Genomic DNA, 18144 nt, shown 5'->3' with positions numbered 1-18144 from the left:
TAACAGCTAACCCGAGAATGCAACTTTAAAAAAAAGGTTTTGTGATTTACACATGAAAGAAGTGAAACTACCACTGTATTCTAACAGATAAAAGGCTTAACAGACAATCAATTTTTCAATGTATGATTTCAGTTACATCACACTGCAAATTTTTGCTATAAATTCCGTGTTACGATCACCTCCACTATCACCTGATGAAGGAGTGTCGCTTCGAAAGCTAGTGTGCTTCCAATTAAACCTGTTGGACTATAACCTGGTGTTGTGTGATTTTTAACTTTGTACACCCCAGTCCAACACCTGCATCTCCAAATCATATCCAGAGATGGGTAGTGATTCTGAAAACTACAGGGAATCTCCCTGGTTCTTCTTCATTTGCTGGGGTTGGGTGGGGTGTAAGAGAGTGGGAGACATGGCCTCAGGCTTTGAGGGAGCAATTGGTGGATGGTTCTGCTCCATGTTTAGGAATAGTCACGGGACTTTCCTGTGCCGTTGCACTGTGTATGTTCAGCATGTGGCGAGTGAAGCATGAGGCTTTCAAAGATCAGAAATGGGTCCCACAAGAAGCACAGGACCTTAAATTAAATAAATTATTTCCAATTTTGAATGTTTCTGCCTGCACTTCTGACTCTAATTTAATCATATCCCAAATGGTGGGTACTACCAATTATAAATGTGCATGCTTACTGGAAACTGCATTTGTACTTAGGAGATAATATAGCATCTGAATAACAGGCCCGAATGATAGACTACACTCTCAGCATGACTATTTATTTTGACTTATTAATAAGATACTTTTCATAGAAAAACATCAATTGTAGTACCTCAGACACTGTAATCATATTTAATGAAAATGGAATGTACTTTATTCCATCACCACAGCACAGTCGTAAACCATATTCAGGTTGCTTTCTGAATTTTCTTTTAAATTTAAGGCTGTATTTTAATTTGTAGCAGTTTGACAAGTTTTGCTTGTTTTCAATTGTAAGATTTGGTCAACGTTGAGAGCTCAGCTCTGAAGTTTCTGAAGCTAATACTTCCAAATATTGCCAGTTTCTTATTTCTCAGGCTTATAATGCAAGATTAAAGGCTGCTTTATCCTTAACCTTAAATATAACACAAAATATGTATTCTGATGACCTGCCTGGGATACCGTCTGTGATTTAGATTTGACTGAAGTATACTTACTAATAATTCGAGTGAATAATCATTAAGCAAAATTAGGCATTAATTTTACACAAAACGGGGTTAAAGACGAAAGTAATCCAGGTACTGCAAATGCTGAAAATCTGAACTACGAAGAGAAAATGTTGGAAGTAGGTCAGGCAGCATCTTTATACAGAAACAGTTTTCCTGGTTAATGACCTTTGAAAAGTTAATTCTTGCTTCTCTCTGAAATTGGTGAGTGTTTCTACCATTCATTTTCTTCTAATTTCATATTGAAATACATTAAATTGTCTTGAAAACTCACCTTTAAATTGTACTTTTTCGTGCTATGGAGATGCCGGTATTGGACTGGAGTGTACAAAGTTAAAAGTTTCGGAGCTAGTGCTTCCAAATAAACCTGTTGGACTATAACCTGGTGTTGTGTGATTTTTAACTTTGTACTTTTTCATGTGGAATAGGTAAACTTAATGAGATGAATCCTCCAGACCGAAAAGGGGCTGCTGAAGGATAAGGTACCGGCTCGAGGCTCCCTCTTGTTCCAGTGATTGCTCGTTGGCGGTTGCTGAGGTCGTGCGAGAGCGCGCGGTTGCTAGGTTACCGTTGGACAGCCGCGGTGTGTAGTCTCCCCAGGGACTGCTGCGAGACGAAGAATCGGAAGGTCGAGGAGGACAGGGGGTGAGAGGCTCCCACTGTCTGCAGAGACAGGGTCCAGGCGGCCCGAGGGATAGAGACCTCGCGGAGTTCTGCTGGCGGCGGCGGCGGCGTCCTAAAGACAAAATTGCATTTGTGTAGTGCCTCTCCCATCCTCAGGGACTGCTAAAGTGCTTCCCAGGCATGTTCCTTTCCCCGCCCCCTCTCTCCATCCAGGTAAAACCTGGCAGCCTAATTGGGGACAGCCAAGATCCCACTTCAGGGCAAAAGAAATACTTTGACGTTCTGAAGAAGGGTCACTGGAAACCTCAACTCGATTTCTCTCTCCACAGATGCTGCTGAGTTTCTCCAGAGTTCTATGTTTTTGCTTCAGATCTTCAGTTGTTTGTTTTATTTATCTTTATAATGTTGGTTCCAGAAGAGAAATCAATGTTCAAGACGTGTTGTGGGTCTTTTCCGTTATCTAAACAGTTAAAAAGATTATTTTAAAAAGCCATTTGTATTTATATATTCACTTTTGCGAATTAGGGAAAAGCTCTTTTATTTTGAATTGTATGAAACATGGCAATCAATTCGTGCACAGCATGTTCCTACAAACAGAAATGTGATATTGAGCAAATATTATGTTTTAGAGATGTTGACTAAAGGATATGTATTGTCCACACTAAGAAAACGCCCATACTCTTTGTGTCACAAGGAGCTACAGGGAACGTTCTCTCTTTTTAAAAAAATGATTTGTTTAAGTGCCCTGGACCCTTTCAATTATTTTTTAACAGGTGTACAGTAAATTTAAAGGGCAGACTTGTGAGTCACCTGAACTGGGACTTGTAGTTATTGTAGACACTCCAGTTAAATCATTTATGTTCTCCTGAGACACAGGCAGTTTAGAGTTAAATATTGTTTCTATAGATTCTGGAATGATTCCTGCGAATTGGAAGGCAGCAAATATCACTCCATTTTTAAAGAAAGCAGTGAGAGAGAAAACAGGTAACTAGAGACCTGTTGGCCTTACATCTGTAATCGAGAAAATGCTAGAATCTATTCTAAAGGATGGGATAAACAGACATCTGGTTGATAATGATCTGATTGGACAAAGCATGGATTTGCCAATAGAGAATCATGTTTAACAAAAGAGGAGCTTTTTTTTGAAGATATTGCAAGCAAAATTGATAAAGGAGATCCAATGGACATAGTATCTGTTGATATTCGGAATGATGTTGATGAAGTTCCTTAGGGAGGCTGTGTAGAAAAATTAAAGCAAATAGTGAAATAACTCCATAAAGCTTGGATTCCCATCACCAAGTCACCCTTTATTTACATGTGCATTGTACATGTGCACTGGTCTGGCTTTCTCAGAGTGAACAGAACCTCTGACCCTCCTGTTTATATCTGTCAGCCAGGGCTCCCTGATTGAAACAGATTAACAGCCCCATTAAGGGAATTCATATTCTATGAGGTCCATCTGGCTGACCTTGTAACAGTCACTACACAGGATAGGAGGTAATGTACTGACATAAATTAATGATTGAAATGTGTTGCTGGAGAAGCGCAGCAGGTCAGGCAGCATCTAGGGAACAGGAGAATCGACGTTTCGGGCATTAGCCCTTCTTCAGGAATGAGGAAAGTTTGTCCAGCAGGCTAAGATAAAAGATAGGGAGGAGGGACTTGGGGGAGGGGCGTCGGAAATGTGATAGGTGGAAAAAGGTCAAGGTGAGGGTGATAGGACAGATTGGGGTGGGGGCGGAGAGGTCGGGAAGAAGATTGTAGGTTAGGGAGGCGGTGCTGAATTTGATGGATTTGACTGAGACAGGCTGGGGGGAGGGGAAATGAGGAAACTGGTGAAATCCGAGTTCATCCCTTGTGGTTGGAGGGTTCCTAGCTACAGGGTGGTTGGGTTGGTTGGTCCGGGTGTCCCACCCTGTAGCTCAACATTTCAATTCCCCCTCCCACTCAGATGCTGCCTGACCTGCTGCGCTTCTCCAGCAACACATTTCCATCTCTGATCTCCAGCATCTGCAGACCTCATTTTCTCTTCATAAATTAATGATTGACTGACTGTTAAACAGAGAACAGAAATAAATGGATTATTTGCAGGCTGTGACTAGTGGGATATCACAAGGCTCATTATTTTGCCTGTTATACACAGTAGATATCATTGATTTGGAATCAATGTAATATTTCCGAATTTGTGAATGGTACAAAGCAAAGTGGGAAGGTGTGTTGTAATAAACATGGTAAGCAGCTCCAGGAGGATTTGGCCAAGCCTAGTGAGTGGGCAAGAACTTGTCAGAACGTATATAATGTAGAAAATGTGAGGTTATCCACTTTGGTCAGAAGAACAGAGGTGCAGAGTATTTGTTAAATGGTAAGAGGTTGGAAGTGTGAATGTACAAAGGGGTCTAAGTCAATTAGTCATTTAAGGTCAACATGCAGGTGTAGCAAGCTATCAGAAAGGCAAGTGGAATGTTAGAACATTAAGGCAAGAGGATTTGAGTTCAGAAGTAGTGAAATTTTGCTTCAGTTGTGCAGGAGATAGGTTAGACGACACCTAGAGTACAGTGTGCAATTTTGGTTTCTTTATCTCAGGAAAGATATTGCCATAGAGGCAGTGCAACAAAGATTCATCAGACTTGTTCTTGGGATGGCTGGGCTGTCCTATGGAGAGAGATTAGGCAAACTGTGCCTGTATTCTTGAAGAATGAGAGGTGATCTCATGAAACTTTGAAAATACTTAAAGGGGTAGACAGGGTAGATACAGGCAAGATGTTTCCTCTAGCTGGGGAGACTGAAACTATGGGGGCACAATTTAAAAAGTAAGGGGATGCCTCTTATGTCAGAGATGAGAAATTATTTTAGTTATAGGCTTGTGAACCTTTGAATTCTCTGCCCCAGTGGGCTGTGGAAGCTCTGTTTTTGAGCATGTTTAAGGGAGAGATTGATAGATTTGTAATTGCCAGTGACTTACAGGGTTATGGGGATGGGATGGAGAAAGGAATTGAAGTATTCAATCAACCATGATTGTATTGAATGTTAGGGAAGGGCAGGCCTGACGAACTGAATGGCCTACTCCTGTTCCTATGGTCCTATCTGAGAAACGGCACTTCTGGCAGTTCAGCACCCTTCAACTTTCCTGCATGACATAGTGACTACACTTCTAAAGTGGTTATCTGGCTGTAAAGTACTCTGGAATGTCCTGAGGGTATGAAAGATGCTATTTGGAAATGTAAAGTTTAGTTTTTCATTACTGCACTTTAATAAGATGAAATTGGCTCATCATTATCAAAGGATAGGCTACAGCCAGAATCCTACCAATTGAATATCTGGCCAAATCTATTTGGCAAAACCTGAGGTGTTGTCTCCTTTTAACTTGCCATGAGAAAGGGACATTAAAAGGCTTGCATTTACTTATGTATCTACCCAAACACCACAGGTACAATGATCTGGCAGCCTGGTATTTATGGTGTTGGACTAGTGACTGAGCTAATTGAAATCAAACTTGATAAATCCAGTCAGCTGCAGACTGACAGGAAGGAAAAGCCACAAAGGTTGCTGGATTGCTGTAAAAATCAGACTCGGGACCCTAAAATCCTTCAGGGAAGAGGGTGTCACTTCTAAATCCAAATATGAGCTGTTGGAAATCAAACTCAATGAATCTGATTTGTGTATTGGCATAGAGAAAATAATCCCAAATGTTGAAACCAAATATTTATTCACCAATCGATCTTCCATGCATTACTCTCAGCAAGTAAGATGGTTTGTGAGGACAAGGTAACTGGGGAGTTCTCAGTTATCTCCTGGGTTAGGATAGCATCAGGCTTTTGATAGCAGGGGTTTAAGATGGTTGCCCAAGTCTCCTACAGCGAGCTCAGTGCCACAGCACCTACCTGCTGTGAAGATCAGAGCTGGAAGGGTTCCATTGACAGTGAGTATAAATCAATACAGTTTAGTTATTACCTAAGTAGCCACTAGAGGCACACATGACAAAACATGACATAGTTTTACATTAACCAAAATCACTGATGTTCTAAATTGGGACTTGGAATCCTTTGTTGCAACCATTCAGCCTGCTCTGCCATTCAATAAGGTCATGGCTGATCTGATTGTGGCCTCAATTCCACTTTCTTACCTTACTTCAATAACCACTGACTCCCTTGCTAGTCACAAATCTATCTACTCAGCCTTAAATATATCTGATTACCCTACCTCCACCACTCTCTGACGAAGAAAGTCTCACAGGCTTACGGCCCTCAGAGGAAGCAAAATATTTCTCATCTCTGACTTAAATGGGAGATCCCCAAATTTTAAACTGTTGGAAAATTCAGAAGTATTGCGTTCTAATCTTGTATGCACTGTCACATGCTTTGTTGGTGACTTGGAAATCTCTTCAGTGATCCACAGATTGAATCACAATGCCGAAAAAATCTAAAAAAGCGACCAAAATGACCGAGGAGGAGCAACTGCTGTATATGCAGCAAAAAATGCTGGAGGAGGAAGAGAGGCAAAAAAAGAAAGAGGATATGCTGAATCAATTCTTAAAGGTATTTCTTTCAAATCTAATTGTTTTTTTCCCAAACATGTCATTTTCATATTTATTCGTTCATGAGTGTTGCTGGCTATTTATTGTCCATCCCTAATTGCCATTTGGAGGGTGCTTGTGCGATGCCTGCTTGAACTACTGCAGTCCTGAGGATGTAGGTACACTGCAATACTGTTGGGAAGGATGTTCCAGGATTTTGACCCAGCAACAGTAAAGGGTCAGCCATCTAATTCCAAGACAGAATGGTGTTTGGTTGGGGGCAGGGGAGAGGAGGAATTCTGTAGAAAGTATTGTGCCTGTGTTTCTGATGCCCTTGTCCTTCTAGGTGGTCGATAACACTGGTTTGGGAGATGCTATTTTGTCGGTTGCTAGGGTGGCATCAGACAGTAGCAGAAAGCAAGTTTATAGAGGTATACACTGCTGCCACTGTGCATTGGTAGTGGAGGGAATGAATGTCGAAGGTGTTAGATGGGATGCCCATAAGTGGACTCCTTTGTCCTAAATGGTATTGGTCTTCTTGACTGCTGTTAGAGCTGCACTCATCAGGCAAGTGGGGGAGTATTCCATCACACTCCTGACCTGTCCCTTGGGGGTGGTCAACAGGCTTTTGAGGGACAATAGGTGAATTACATGCCAGAGAATACTCAGCCTGTAACCATGGGATGTGTCCTGTATTTATTTCGTGGTTTGAGTAATGCAATTGTGGTTTGATTTGCCATACTCTTTCTGCTTCATCACGAGTGTTCTTTACCCTACAGGATAAACTGTCCAAGGAAGAGCACAACACCCGGCTGAACACGCTGAAGCTAAATGAGAAGTGGCGCACTGTGATGCGGGAGGCAAAAGCTGCAGAACTCCGGAAGGACATTGAGATCCTGAGCCAAACCTTTGAAAGAATTGTGGACCGGAAAGATGGTGTGATCAGGGTAAGATGAAGAGAAATTGCCACTGTCATAGGATTGTGCCTTGAGACATAATGAACTGTTCAGAGAACAGGCCAAATATGTTTCACATTTTCACTCCTCCATTAAAGAGACAGGCTAACTTACAGCTGCACAGGCACAAAGGTTCCAGCATTTCCTGCAAGCTTGGCCTCCTACTGGCTGCACCATGTAACAACATCAACCCTCACTGTTGGAACTGTGTGCATATACTGTATGACCATGTTATTTTAACAATTCATGTACGATAATCTTGCGCCTGCATAGGGTCGTCAAACAATATTCAGATGTACGAGTATCTGTTGGTGGATAAAGATTTGAGCAGTGAATAGTCTGTCGGGAGACTGCCTTTCTGTTAAAGTGAGAGATTTCCATTCTGTACGAAATGGTGATTTTTGTTTAGCTGCCATTCTCTCATCGTCAGCATTCAGATTGCTGATGGCCACGTAATCTTCCCTTCAACACCATAACTGAAACAGCAACATGTTCACTCTGTTTTGCCTGCAGTGCACATCCCATTCGCTGTCTGATAGGACAAATGCAACATTTGCAAAGCCTTGGCTACTGTTACACTGCAAGTACTTGCACTAGCAAACAGTATCCCAGAGTGAGTTCCCAGTCACCATATCCACTCAGTACACAGCACTAATGCTGTTACTGAGATTGGGAACCAGGGATCCCAAACCTGGATCATACCCAGTTTGTAGTGCTCATACTACTGTAACATGATGTGGGGGAATGTAGCGGCGAGGAACTCCAATCAGCTACATCAAATTGAGTGTACTAATTAAACTCAGTGAGCCAGCAGAGGAATCAGTAATCTGTTTCTTATGTGTCTTCCAGGCTTTAACAAAAGATTTGGAAGAGGCAGAGGAACAGTATGCAACAGCTCTGCGGAACCATGTTCAGAACGTGGATAAGCTGGTGGATCTGCAACGCAGTCGACTCACCATAATAGAGAATGAGTTTGAGGCAGAGTTGGCGTCACTGAAAGAAGAGTTTGATGCCGAAAGGTCAGTGTTCAGTTTTGGAATACAAGGAGATGTTGCATTTACTGAATTTTAAAATGGCAGTTATAGCTCTTTCCACAATACCTGTGGTTCATTTCCAATTTAAAAACTGAGATTGATTTTCAATTGCTTAATGCTCTTTCTAAATTACATAACTGAGGAAAGTTTAATGGTGTGATTTGTTCTGTGTATTTTGGATAAGAAGGTGGCTGTTATTCTCGTGATAGTTGAATTCAATCTGCATCTTGACAGAAAGCAGATGATTGTGCAGCATGAGCAAGAGATGACCAATCTGGAGGATATCATGTATGCTATGGACCAGATCTTTGGTGAAGTTGCAAACGAAGCACGACAAGAATTCAACAGCACAAGGGATGACCTCAAAAACAAGGTAAGGAAGCTTGGACCCCACCAATAGAATGACGAATGGGTATGGACACCAAGTGCTCTCAAAGATACAGGAACTAGCTGGTAACCAACAAAATCTATGACTTTCAATATTTATCATAAGATTTCTAGAATGGAGAAGATCAAGCCTTGAGTCATTGAGACGTAGACACAGAGTCCTACAGCATGGAGACAGGCCCTTTGGCCCAAACCTTATCAAAGGCCTTTCTGAAATCCATATAGACTACATCTACCAGCTTGTCCTCGTCAACTTTCCTGGTCACTTCATCATTGTAAGAACTCAAACAAATTTGTGAGGCATGATCTCCCATTCACAAAGCTATGCTGACTACTCTTAGTCAAGGAGAAAGTGAGGACTGCAGATGCTGGAGATCAGAGTCAAAAAGTGTGGTGTTGGAAAAGCACAGCCGGTCAGGTGGCTTCCGAGGAGCAGGAGAGTTGACGTTTCGAGCATAAGATCTTCATCAGGAATGTTAGTGGGTGGAGGGGAGCTGAGAGATAAATAGGAGGGGAGTGGGGCTGGGGGGAAGGTAGCTTGGACGGCAATACATAGATGAAGATGAGGGGTGATGATGATAGGGTGCAGTGGACAGATGGGCAGGAAGGTGGACAGATGGGACAGTTCAAGAGGCAGTGCCGAGTTGGAACCCTATCTTTCCAAAAGCATGTGCATTTTCTCTCTCAGAATCTTCTCAAGTAACATACCAACCACAGATGTTAATCTTACTGGTCTATAGTTCCCAGGCTTTTCTTTGCAGCCTTTCTTGAATAATGGCACAACATTCGCTACCCTCCAGTCTTCCAGGACTTCACCCATGGCTAATGATGATACAAGAATATCAGCTAGGGCCCTCGCAATTTCTTCTCTAGCCTTTTGCATATATCTGGTCAAAACCAGGATATTTATCCACCTTCGTACATTCTAATTAATACATTCAACACCACCTCTACTGTGATATGGACTGTCCCCAAGATATCACCACTAACCTCCCCAAGTTCCAAAATCTTTATCTCCTTCTCCATAGTAAACACAGAGGAGAAATATTCATTGAGAACCTCCCCCATCTCCTGTGGTTCTACACATACATGTCCACTTTGGTCCTTGAGGGGGTCCTATTTTCTCTCTCGTTATTCTTTTTCCTTTAATAGACTTCAAGTACCTTTTTGGATTCATCCTAAATCTTCTCAGCCAAGGCTGTCTCGTGCCCCCTTTTCACCTTCCTGATTTCCTCCTTCAGTAAACTCCTGTATTCCATGTATACCTCCAGGAATTCCCTTGATCCCGCTTGCCTGAGCCACAATTCCTTTTTTCTGGTGAAAGCCTCAATATCTCTTGTCTTCCAGGGTTCTCTATTCCTGCCGACTTTGTCCTTCACTCTCACAGGAACATATAGACCTTGAACTCTAGTTACCTCACTTTTAAAGACCTCCCATTTGCCAGAGATTCCTTTGCCTGCAAACAAACTACTTCAATCAACCCCTGCAAGCTCCTGTCTAATTCCATCAAAATTCGCCTTGCCCCAATTTAGAACTTTAACCTATGGACCAGTTTTTTTTTCCTCTTCATAACTATTTTAAAATTAATAGAGCTGTGGTTGACACAGATGTGTGTGTTTGTTTGTGGGTCTAAACATTGCCATAGACTTCTAAGTGGTAAATGCTCTTTTGTTTTCATACTGAAACTGTTATTCCCTTCTGAAGACAGACTGCTTGAGTAAAAACAGGCATTTTTCATGTATGAAGTCCAGCTAGTATTGTGGGGTATAGTTCTGTTCACAGCCAATATCTATGCACCTTTACTTTCTAGCAAGTGTTTACTGATTAGGGGTTATGGTAGCAGTAATGTTACTGGATTAGTGATCTAGAGGCCTGCACTAATTATTTGATCTACGGTAACATCTGGGGAATTTAAATTCAATTAATTATTGCAACTGGATTTTAAAGAAAAAAAAAAGCTGTTCACCATAATGGTCATCATCAAAGTTCTGTATTATTGGAAAAAATACCCTCTGTCTTTTTTTTTGTTTGTTGTAAAATCCCATTTGGTTTACTCGTCTTCTGGGGAAGGAAACCTGCCATCTTTCACCGGTCTGTACTACATGTGATTCAGATCCACGCATTGACTTGTAATTGTCATCTAGAATGCTGAGATGGCCCAGCACGTCACTCAGTTTTGCTACACCACTACAGGAAAGTGAGCACTTTCATTGTGCCTATGTCACACAGGATACAGCCATTTAAGAAAACGGCTACCATCTCGAAAATAGTAAGTGCTGTCCTTGCCAGTGATGCATACATTCCACAAATGAATAAACACAAGAGTAATGATCAGAATCTGGATACAGAAACTGATTTTTGTCTTTCCAAACCCTGGATGTGAAACAACCCAGATGTGGATCATGGACTGTGGACCTGGGAATTTTCTGAGCAGAACGGCTCAACTACTGCTTCCGAACCTCCAGGGAAATCTCAAGAAGGTCTTTGATGTGGAGGTGCGGTGTTCCACATTTGACTAGTTCACTACTATGCAATAGCCATGAAAGTGACCGGTGCCTGTGGAGCAGAATCTTAATGAGAGTTAACAGCTTTAGTAGGGGATTGGGAAACTTGGAAGGAAAGAGGGTCTTTTTTACAAAAGCCTTTTAATCTGCCAAAAAAAAAATCATAAAACTAGTCACCCTTCGCATGTACCTTGGAGGGCATGAGATTTCAGGATAGTGATATTCTGATTGTGAACAGCTTCATTGCATATGTGGCATATTCCTTGCAATAATGAAAGAACATGCCAATCACAAAGGGCCTGTAATTCAAATCTTCAAACAACAAACAAACCAATTAACTCATAGAAATAATAAAGGATTTGACCATCCAGTTGTGGCAGTACTGGCTCAGCACCAAACTGTGAAAAGACCTTTCCATCGATTGGGCACAGTGCAATATATGTTGTGGTCTTATGTCACAGAGCATCTGAACTCTGGGTTAACCTGAAGAACTGGGAATGAATTCTAGTAAGTTATAATTTGTCTTGAAAAGTAGCAGCACATTGAGGTAGAATATAAATGTAACTATTTCTGCACACTTTCTATGCCTTCGACATATCCACAGTGCTCTGTCATTCTGCTGCGTTGCAAGATGTCAACGGGCAGTTTGCCCAGGCTATAGGACTGTGAACTCCTTTTTCATATTCACCTGTGAATGTGACAGACTGTTTGCATTCATTCTAATTCATTCTTGTTTACACAGCTCAATGAAATTCTGTGTGTGTTTCCTATGAATGGCCTCAAGAAGTTCTTAGCCAGCCTAATTGAGCAAGTGTTTTTGTTCTTTAGATTTTTAAATGGTAGCAAGACTCATAGTTGCAATATGGAGAGATGAAGTCGATATCTCTTGCTGCTGTTTATACACCGGTTTATTGATGAAAATAAAATTAACATAGTCCAAAATCTGGCCCAAGGTCATTGTCATGTGAAGACCATTTCATCAAACTAGCATTTTACTGTAAGAACTAAGACTGAATTATTGTATTTTCATTATTCTTAAAAGTTGCAATCAAGCTGAAATTATTGCAGAAGCTAGGATGGTTTCCTGCGAAGAACATTTATGTCATTTCTATTATTTCTAATTCGCTCAAGCAAACAGCACCTAAATCTTAATGAGACCAGTTGTGTTTTTTGCTGCATTTAGAGTCTGGAGGAGAAGCATTCACTCCGAGTTAATCTGGAGGGATTAGTGGAAGATTTGTGGCTGCAGTTTCAACATGCATTGAAGAACTATATTGACTCAACTGAGGATCGAAAAATTGCATTTGAAACACTGAAAGCACGAGATGAAAAGAGTGCAAAAGAGATTGAAATGCAGATGAGAAAGCTGCAGAAGATGCAAGTAGGTCTAACTAAATACTCATTGTACCTGTTGTATCGTAGCACAGTTATTGCAGAGTTTAATTTGACAGTACTTGGAAAAATACACTCACTTATTAACCTTGCATTGTTACAGCTGCAACTTTACTGAGGTTGGATTTGTACATTGTTGTTTAGAATATTAATGACCCTCTTTTTCTGTCTGTTGTAGCCTTTCTTGTCCCTTTCAGTTTTGTGTATTTTAGATCCTTTGAACAATATTTGGAGCTCACAAAATTATTCCCCATGGAATCTTCACTATTGAAATCTAAGGGTAGATTTTATGAATTAGCACTGCCCACGTGGAGTTTAATATATTGGTGAATCGGAGGTAAATTAATTTTAATGGCTGGAAAATCATGAGGAACCAGGTGCTCCTAGTGGGAAAGGTTTGGAGAATAATTGTGTGTGAAATCGGCACCTCAAAACTGTGTTGCTGTCTCCATCTGTTTGTGTGTTATCTTTAGCTTTCCAACTCAAGCTTGGTGTCACCTCATCACTACTTTCTCAATGACTTCATTTTCCATCCTGCACTTTTCAATTTTGATGAGGAGGTGCTGGTGTTGGACTGAGGTGGACAAGGTCAGAAGTCACACGTCAGACGACCTTGTCACAGCACACCAGGTTATAGTCCAAAAGGTTTATTTGAAATCATAAGCTTTTGGAGCTCTGCTCCTTCGTCGTCTGACGTGTGACTTCTGACCTTTTCAATTTTGATATTGCCTCGGCATGTGCCTGAGTTCTGAGTTCCTAAAATATTAGTGTAGCGTTTAATCTCTACACTGATCACTGGAAGTTCGACATGCTCCATTTATTTATTATTTTACCAACAGGATACAATAGCAACACTGAAGGTCAAGATAGCAGTTAATTCACGAAAGTGTGAGGCACAGAACAAAAAATTACGGGACGAAAAGGAAACAATTAAGCAGCATTTTCTGATGCAGAAAAGCCAGATGAATTACCTCCGAGCATGTGAGCACGAGCGACTTGTCAAACTAACGGTAGAGAGTAATGCTGCCATCAAAACACTGAAGGATATCTGTGATAAGGTAAAGTCACAAGTCCCCTCGATAAAATGTAAAAAAGGTGCAAATTCATCCCGCATGTTCATTAACATGAGTGGACAGCAGAAAGCCTACTTGATTAATCTGTGCAGTTCTCAGAAGCCAGACTATAATTTATCTGTTCCTCGTGAATCTGCAGTGGCCTTGTTGGCAGTAGTGATGATAACATAGGGTGTCCCTAACATTGACAGCACAAATCAAATCTGTATGAATAGCAACATTGAGAAAGACAGAAGCAGGAAGTGGAGCTAGGGGACATCACCAAACATGCAATGTTGCTCCATGCAGAAGCTAAGGATGAAGATCAAGGTTTGTAACAGAGAAAAAAAAATTGAATGAGAAACAGGAGGGTAAATTGCTTGAATGAGGAGTAGCAGGGAGAAACACCTTGGCTATACTGAAATGCAATGAAGCAAAGCACCAAAATATTTATCCTATAAGCACTTTGCCATAATTCAGTTTGTAAGATTACTTCTGTTTATCTCATGTTTGTTCTGTTCAACTGATTTAAGAAGTACATTTTCTCTCCTGAAAAGTCTAGCCTATTTTATGTACGTTTTAGCAACAACATGATGGGTGTGATGATGCCTATCGCCATTAACTCTGCATAACTTCAACATGGCACATCTTACCAATCATGTGAGGAACAACTCACAAAGTAATTCCGTATGGTCACCAGGTTACATTTTATCAATGTATCAGTCCTCACCAAGTAAAATGGTCTCTGTTTAAGAGGTGTTGCTGCTGCATTGCCTGAAGTTGTGTGGATGTTTCATTCATTGATTACCATCCATCGTTCACAGTAATCAGTGTCTCCTTGTTTAGTGTATGTTGGATCCCATCTGTTTAATAAAGCTGTTTAACATCAGTGACCATTGTCATTCATCTTAGTGAGTTCTTATGACTGTTATCCTTTTGGAGTAAAATCTTGAATAATTGTGGTTCTTCACCTGGTGAATGCTTGCTCATTTGATGTGTCTAGGGTGAGCATGTACTGAAGATGGCAGAAATGTGCAGGAAACTGGAAACAGAAGAAGAGAAAGTTCTCCCATTCTATGCCTCCTCTCTGACTCCGGAAGAAGAGAAAAAAGTTGAGCATTTGATGATGGTGAAGCCATGTGAAGAGCTTGCTGAGGTGAGAAATGGACAAACGCAAACTCAAAGACAGGTTTGCTTAGGTCAAAATGTATTGGGAAGCTGAATTGACTAAAGTAAGGTGTGGATGAGGGTAGGAATGGGTGGAGTAAGATATAATTTGGGTGAGGTGAATAGGCACAGTAGAATTTGTATCTGGTAGATGTGCGAAGGGTTTACCTCCAAAAAAAAAAGAGATTCAGCTCACAAGATTGCATGCTGCATTTAATTTCTGTAACCTTTGAGTTTAGGATATTACGTCCGTCCAGTTGGACTGCAAAGAAAATTAGACGGAATTGTGATAATCAACATATTGTAAAATACTGTAGTGAAATGAGGGGTTAAAATTGAGCTCTTGTTTAGCACAGTTAAGCATTCCAATGTTGCTGCATTGCCTGAGGCTGTGTGGTTGTTTAATTGATTAACACCCATGGTTAACAGTGATCGCTATGTCACCTTGTTTATGATGTGGAGGTGCCGATGTTGGACTGGGGTGGACAAAGTTACAAATCACAGGATGCCAGATTATAGTGCAACAGGGGGTTTATTTGAAAATACAAGCTTTTGGAATGCTGTTCCTTTATCTGGTTACCTGACGAAGGTGCAGTGCTCTGAAAGCTTGTATTTTCAAATAAACCCCCTGTTTGACTATAACCTAGTGTTGTGTGATTTTCAACTTTCTCCTTCTTTCGTATAGCTTGGATCCCATCTGTTTAATAAAGCTGTTTAACATCAATGACCATTGTCACTTGTGGATGTAAGTTTGCTCACTGAGCTGGAAGATTCGTTTTCAGACGTTTTGTCACCATACCAGGTAACATCATCAGTGAGCCTTCGGATGAAGCACTAGTGTTATGTCCCACGTTCTATTTATGTGTTTAGATTTCCTTGGGTTGGTGATGTCAGTTCCTGTTCTTTTTCCTTTTTTTTGTGAATTTTATGCCAGTAAGGGTATTATTAATGGTCTTGAAGGTTTCCTCTAATTTGTTTCATTTAGTGATGACAAAGGTGTCATCCATGTAGTGGACCCAAAGTTTGGGTTGGCAGAGCTGTTTGTTCGAGTCTCGACATTACTGCCTCTGCTAAGAACCCTGGTGTCGGAGGTCCCATGGGTGTTCCGTTGGGTTCCCACCCATGGGATCTCTGGTGTCAGGGTTCATAGCAGAGACAGTAATGCAGAGACTCGAACAAACAGCTTTGCCAACCATCCAACCCAAACTTTGGATCTGCTACATGGATGATACCTTTGTCATCATTAAACAAAACAAATTAAAGGAAGCCTTCAAGAGCATCAATAATATCCTTACTGGCATAAAATTCACGAAAAAGGAGGAAAACAACAACAAACTGCCATTCCTAGATGTCACAGTAGAGCAAACAGCCAATGGGGAACTTCAAACCAGCGTCTACAGGAAAACAACACATACGGACCAAATACTGAACTACAGAAGCAATCATCCCAACACCCACAAATGGAAATGCAATAGAACATTATTTCAGTGAGCCACCACACGCTGCAGCACAGAGGAACTAAGCAGAGCAGAGGAAAAATTACCTATACAGTGTATTCAAAAAGAATGGGTACCCAATGAATACAGTCTGCCGATTTCTCAGCAACAAACCCAATCAATAAGAAAAAACACGTCCAGAAACCCTAGCCACTCTCCCCTACATCAAAGACACCTTGGAAATGATTGCCAGACTACTCAGACCCCTTGGCATCATAATAACCCACAAACCCACCAACACACTAAAACAGCAGCTAATGAACTTGAAAGACCCTGTGGAGACAGCAAGCAAAATGAACGTCATTCACAAAATACCATGCAAGAACTGTAACAATCACTACGTTAGCCAAACAGGCAGACAAATAGCCACCGGGATACATGGACATCAACTAGCCACAAAAAGACATGACCCACTATTACTAGTATCTTTACATATAGATGAGGAAGGACACCACTTTGACTGGGACAACACATCCATCTTAGGATAGGCCAAACAGAGACACTCATGATAATTCCTTGAAGCATGGCATTCCAACCGGAACTCTATCAAGAAACACATTGACTTGGACCCCATTTACCACCCTCTGAGAGAAAGAACAGGAAATGACATCACCAACACAGGAACTGACATCACCAACCCAAGGATATCTAAACACATAATAGAAAGCGGGACATAACACCTGCGCTTTACCAGAGGCTCACTGATGATGTTACCTAGTATGGTGGCGATACATCTGAAAACGAACCTTTCAGCTCAGCAAGCAAGCTTACATCCAGAACCTCAACCTAAGCTACAAATTGTCAAAAAACTCATAGGCATAAGAACTCACTGAGATAAGTGACAAATTCATTTTAAGTCAAGTCTTGAATATTTGCCTGGAACCAGAGCTGAAATTGATCCAAATTGGGATTTGACTACAAAATGATGTGATTTTTCTTACAGGGGAATTCATTTCCTGGATCTGCTGCAAATAATGCCTTTTCCTAGATTCTATTGTATAGTAAATTTACACTTTGTCTTTTTTTAAGGCAATGATGGACTATGTGACTCTGGAACAATTCTGGAAGCGTTATAATAAGGTTCAGTTGGACCAGATTGTCTTGCAGAAAGAGAAACATACCTTGCTACAGGAGAACAGACGTCTCCGGCAACTTCTGAAACAGTACTTAGATGGAATCTCTGTCAATGAGGAAATCCTATCAAATCTGAACCCTCTCATTGTTATCAACAACAAAACAAATGTGAAAATGAATATGCCTGTGATAGAACCTGCAGCCTCAAAGCTGGTTTACAATGTGACTGAGGCTGCACACATCATTAATCACACAGTCTAATAATCACTTAAATTCATGTCTCAATGTCTTCTGCTTGTCTTTTATCATAGAATCATAGAATCCCTACCCTGTGGAAACAGGCCCTTCAGCCCAACGAATCCACACCAACTCTCTGAAGAGTATCCCACCCAGACCCATTCCCCTACCCTATTACTCTAGTTTTACCCTGACTAACGCACCTAACCCACACATGCCTGAACGCTGCGGGCAAGTTAGCATGGCCAATTCATCTAACCTGCACATCTTTGGACTGTTGGAGGAAACCGGAGCACCTGGAGGAAATCCACGCAGACATGGGGAGAATGTGCAAACTCCACACAGACAGTCGCCCGAGGGTGGAACTGAACCCGGGTACCTTGGGCAATGAGGCAGCAGTGCTAACTACTGAGCCACCAGTTATTTTACTGACCAGTGTCACTAAATGACATTTTTTCCCTAATTAACTTAAATGACATATGAGTAGATATTTATCATTCAATAAATATATAAA

At 41.1% G+C, this 18144-nt stretch overlaps 2 protein-coding genes across 6 annotated transcripts in view; one reads left to right on the top strand and one right to left on the bottom strand.

Annotated features, from left to right (window-relative positions):
• The window catches only part of npffl (neuropeptide FF-amide peptide precursor like), an 11005-nt gene extending 9294 nt beyond the window's left edge, over window positions 1-1711 (bottom strand). Inside the window, exon 1 of the mRNA XM_043681845.1 lies at window positions 1469-1711. The gene's annotated coding sequence lies outside the window, so the exon portion shown is untranslated. The remainder of the gene's footprint in view (window positions 1-1468) is intronic.
• A 42-nt stretch (window positions 1712-1753) lies between these two features.
• On the top strand, window positions 1754-17771 carry ccdc65 (coiled-coil domain containing 65). Of its 5 annotated transcripts, none has more exons than XM_043681840.1 (9): window positions 1754-1839; window positions 6204-6353; window positions 7111-7278; window positions 8137-8306; window positions 8556-8694; window positions 12396-12593; window positions 13444-13662; window positions 14660-14812; window positions 17349-17771. In XM_043681840.1, the coding sequence occupies exons 2-9, from the start codon at window positions 6225-6227 to the stop codon at window positions 17652-17654; spliced, it is 1482 nt and encodes a 493-aa protein (XP_043537775.1). In that variant the 5' UTR covers window positions 1754-1839; window positions 6204-6224; the 3' UTR covers window positions 17655-17771. The 5 variants fall into 5 exon arrangements, with proteins under 5 accessions (XP_043537775.1, XP_043537778.1, XP_043537776.1 ...); XM_043681843.1 differs by having other exon boundaries at window positions 1763-1996; window positions 6214-6353; XM_043681841.1 differs by having other exon boundaries at window positions 1763-1996.
• Window positions 17772-18144: the final 373 nt, after the last annotated feature.

This window comes from Chiloscyllium plagiosum, chromosome 43 (assembly GCF_004010195.1).
Source record: "Chiloscyllium plagiosum isolate BGI_BamShark_2017 chromosome 43, ASM401019v2, whole genome shotgun sequence".
NCBI classification, from domain to species: domain Eukaryota; kingdom Metazoa; phylum Chordata; class Chondrichthyes; order Orectolobiformes; family Hemiscylliidae; genus Chiloscyllium; species Chiloscyllium plagiosum.
The sequence above is the reverse complement of the archived record's forward strand: the minus strand, read 5'-3'. Positions and strand labels throughout refer to the sequence as shown.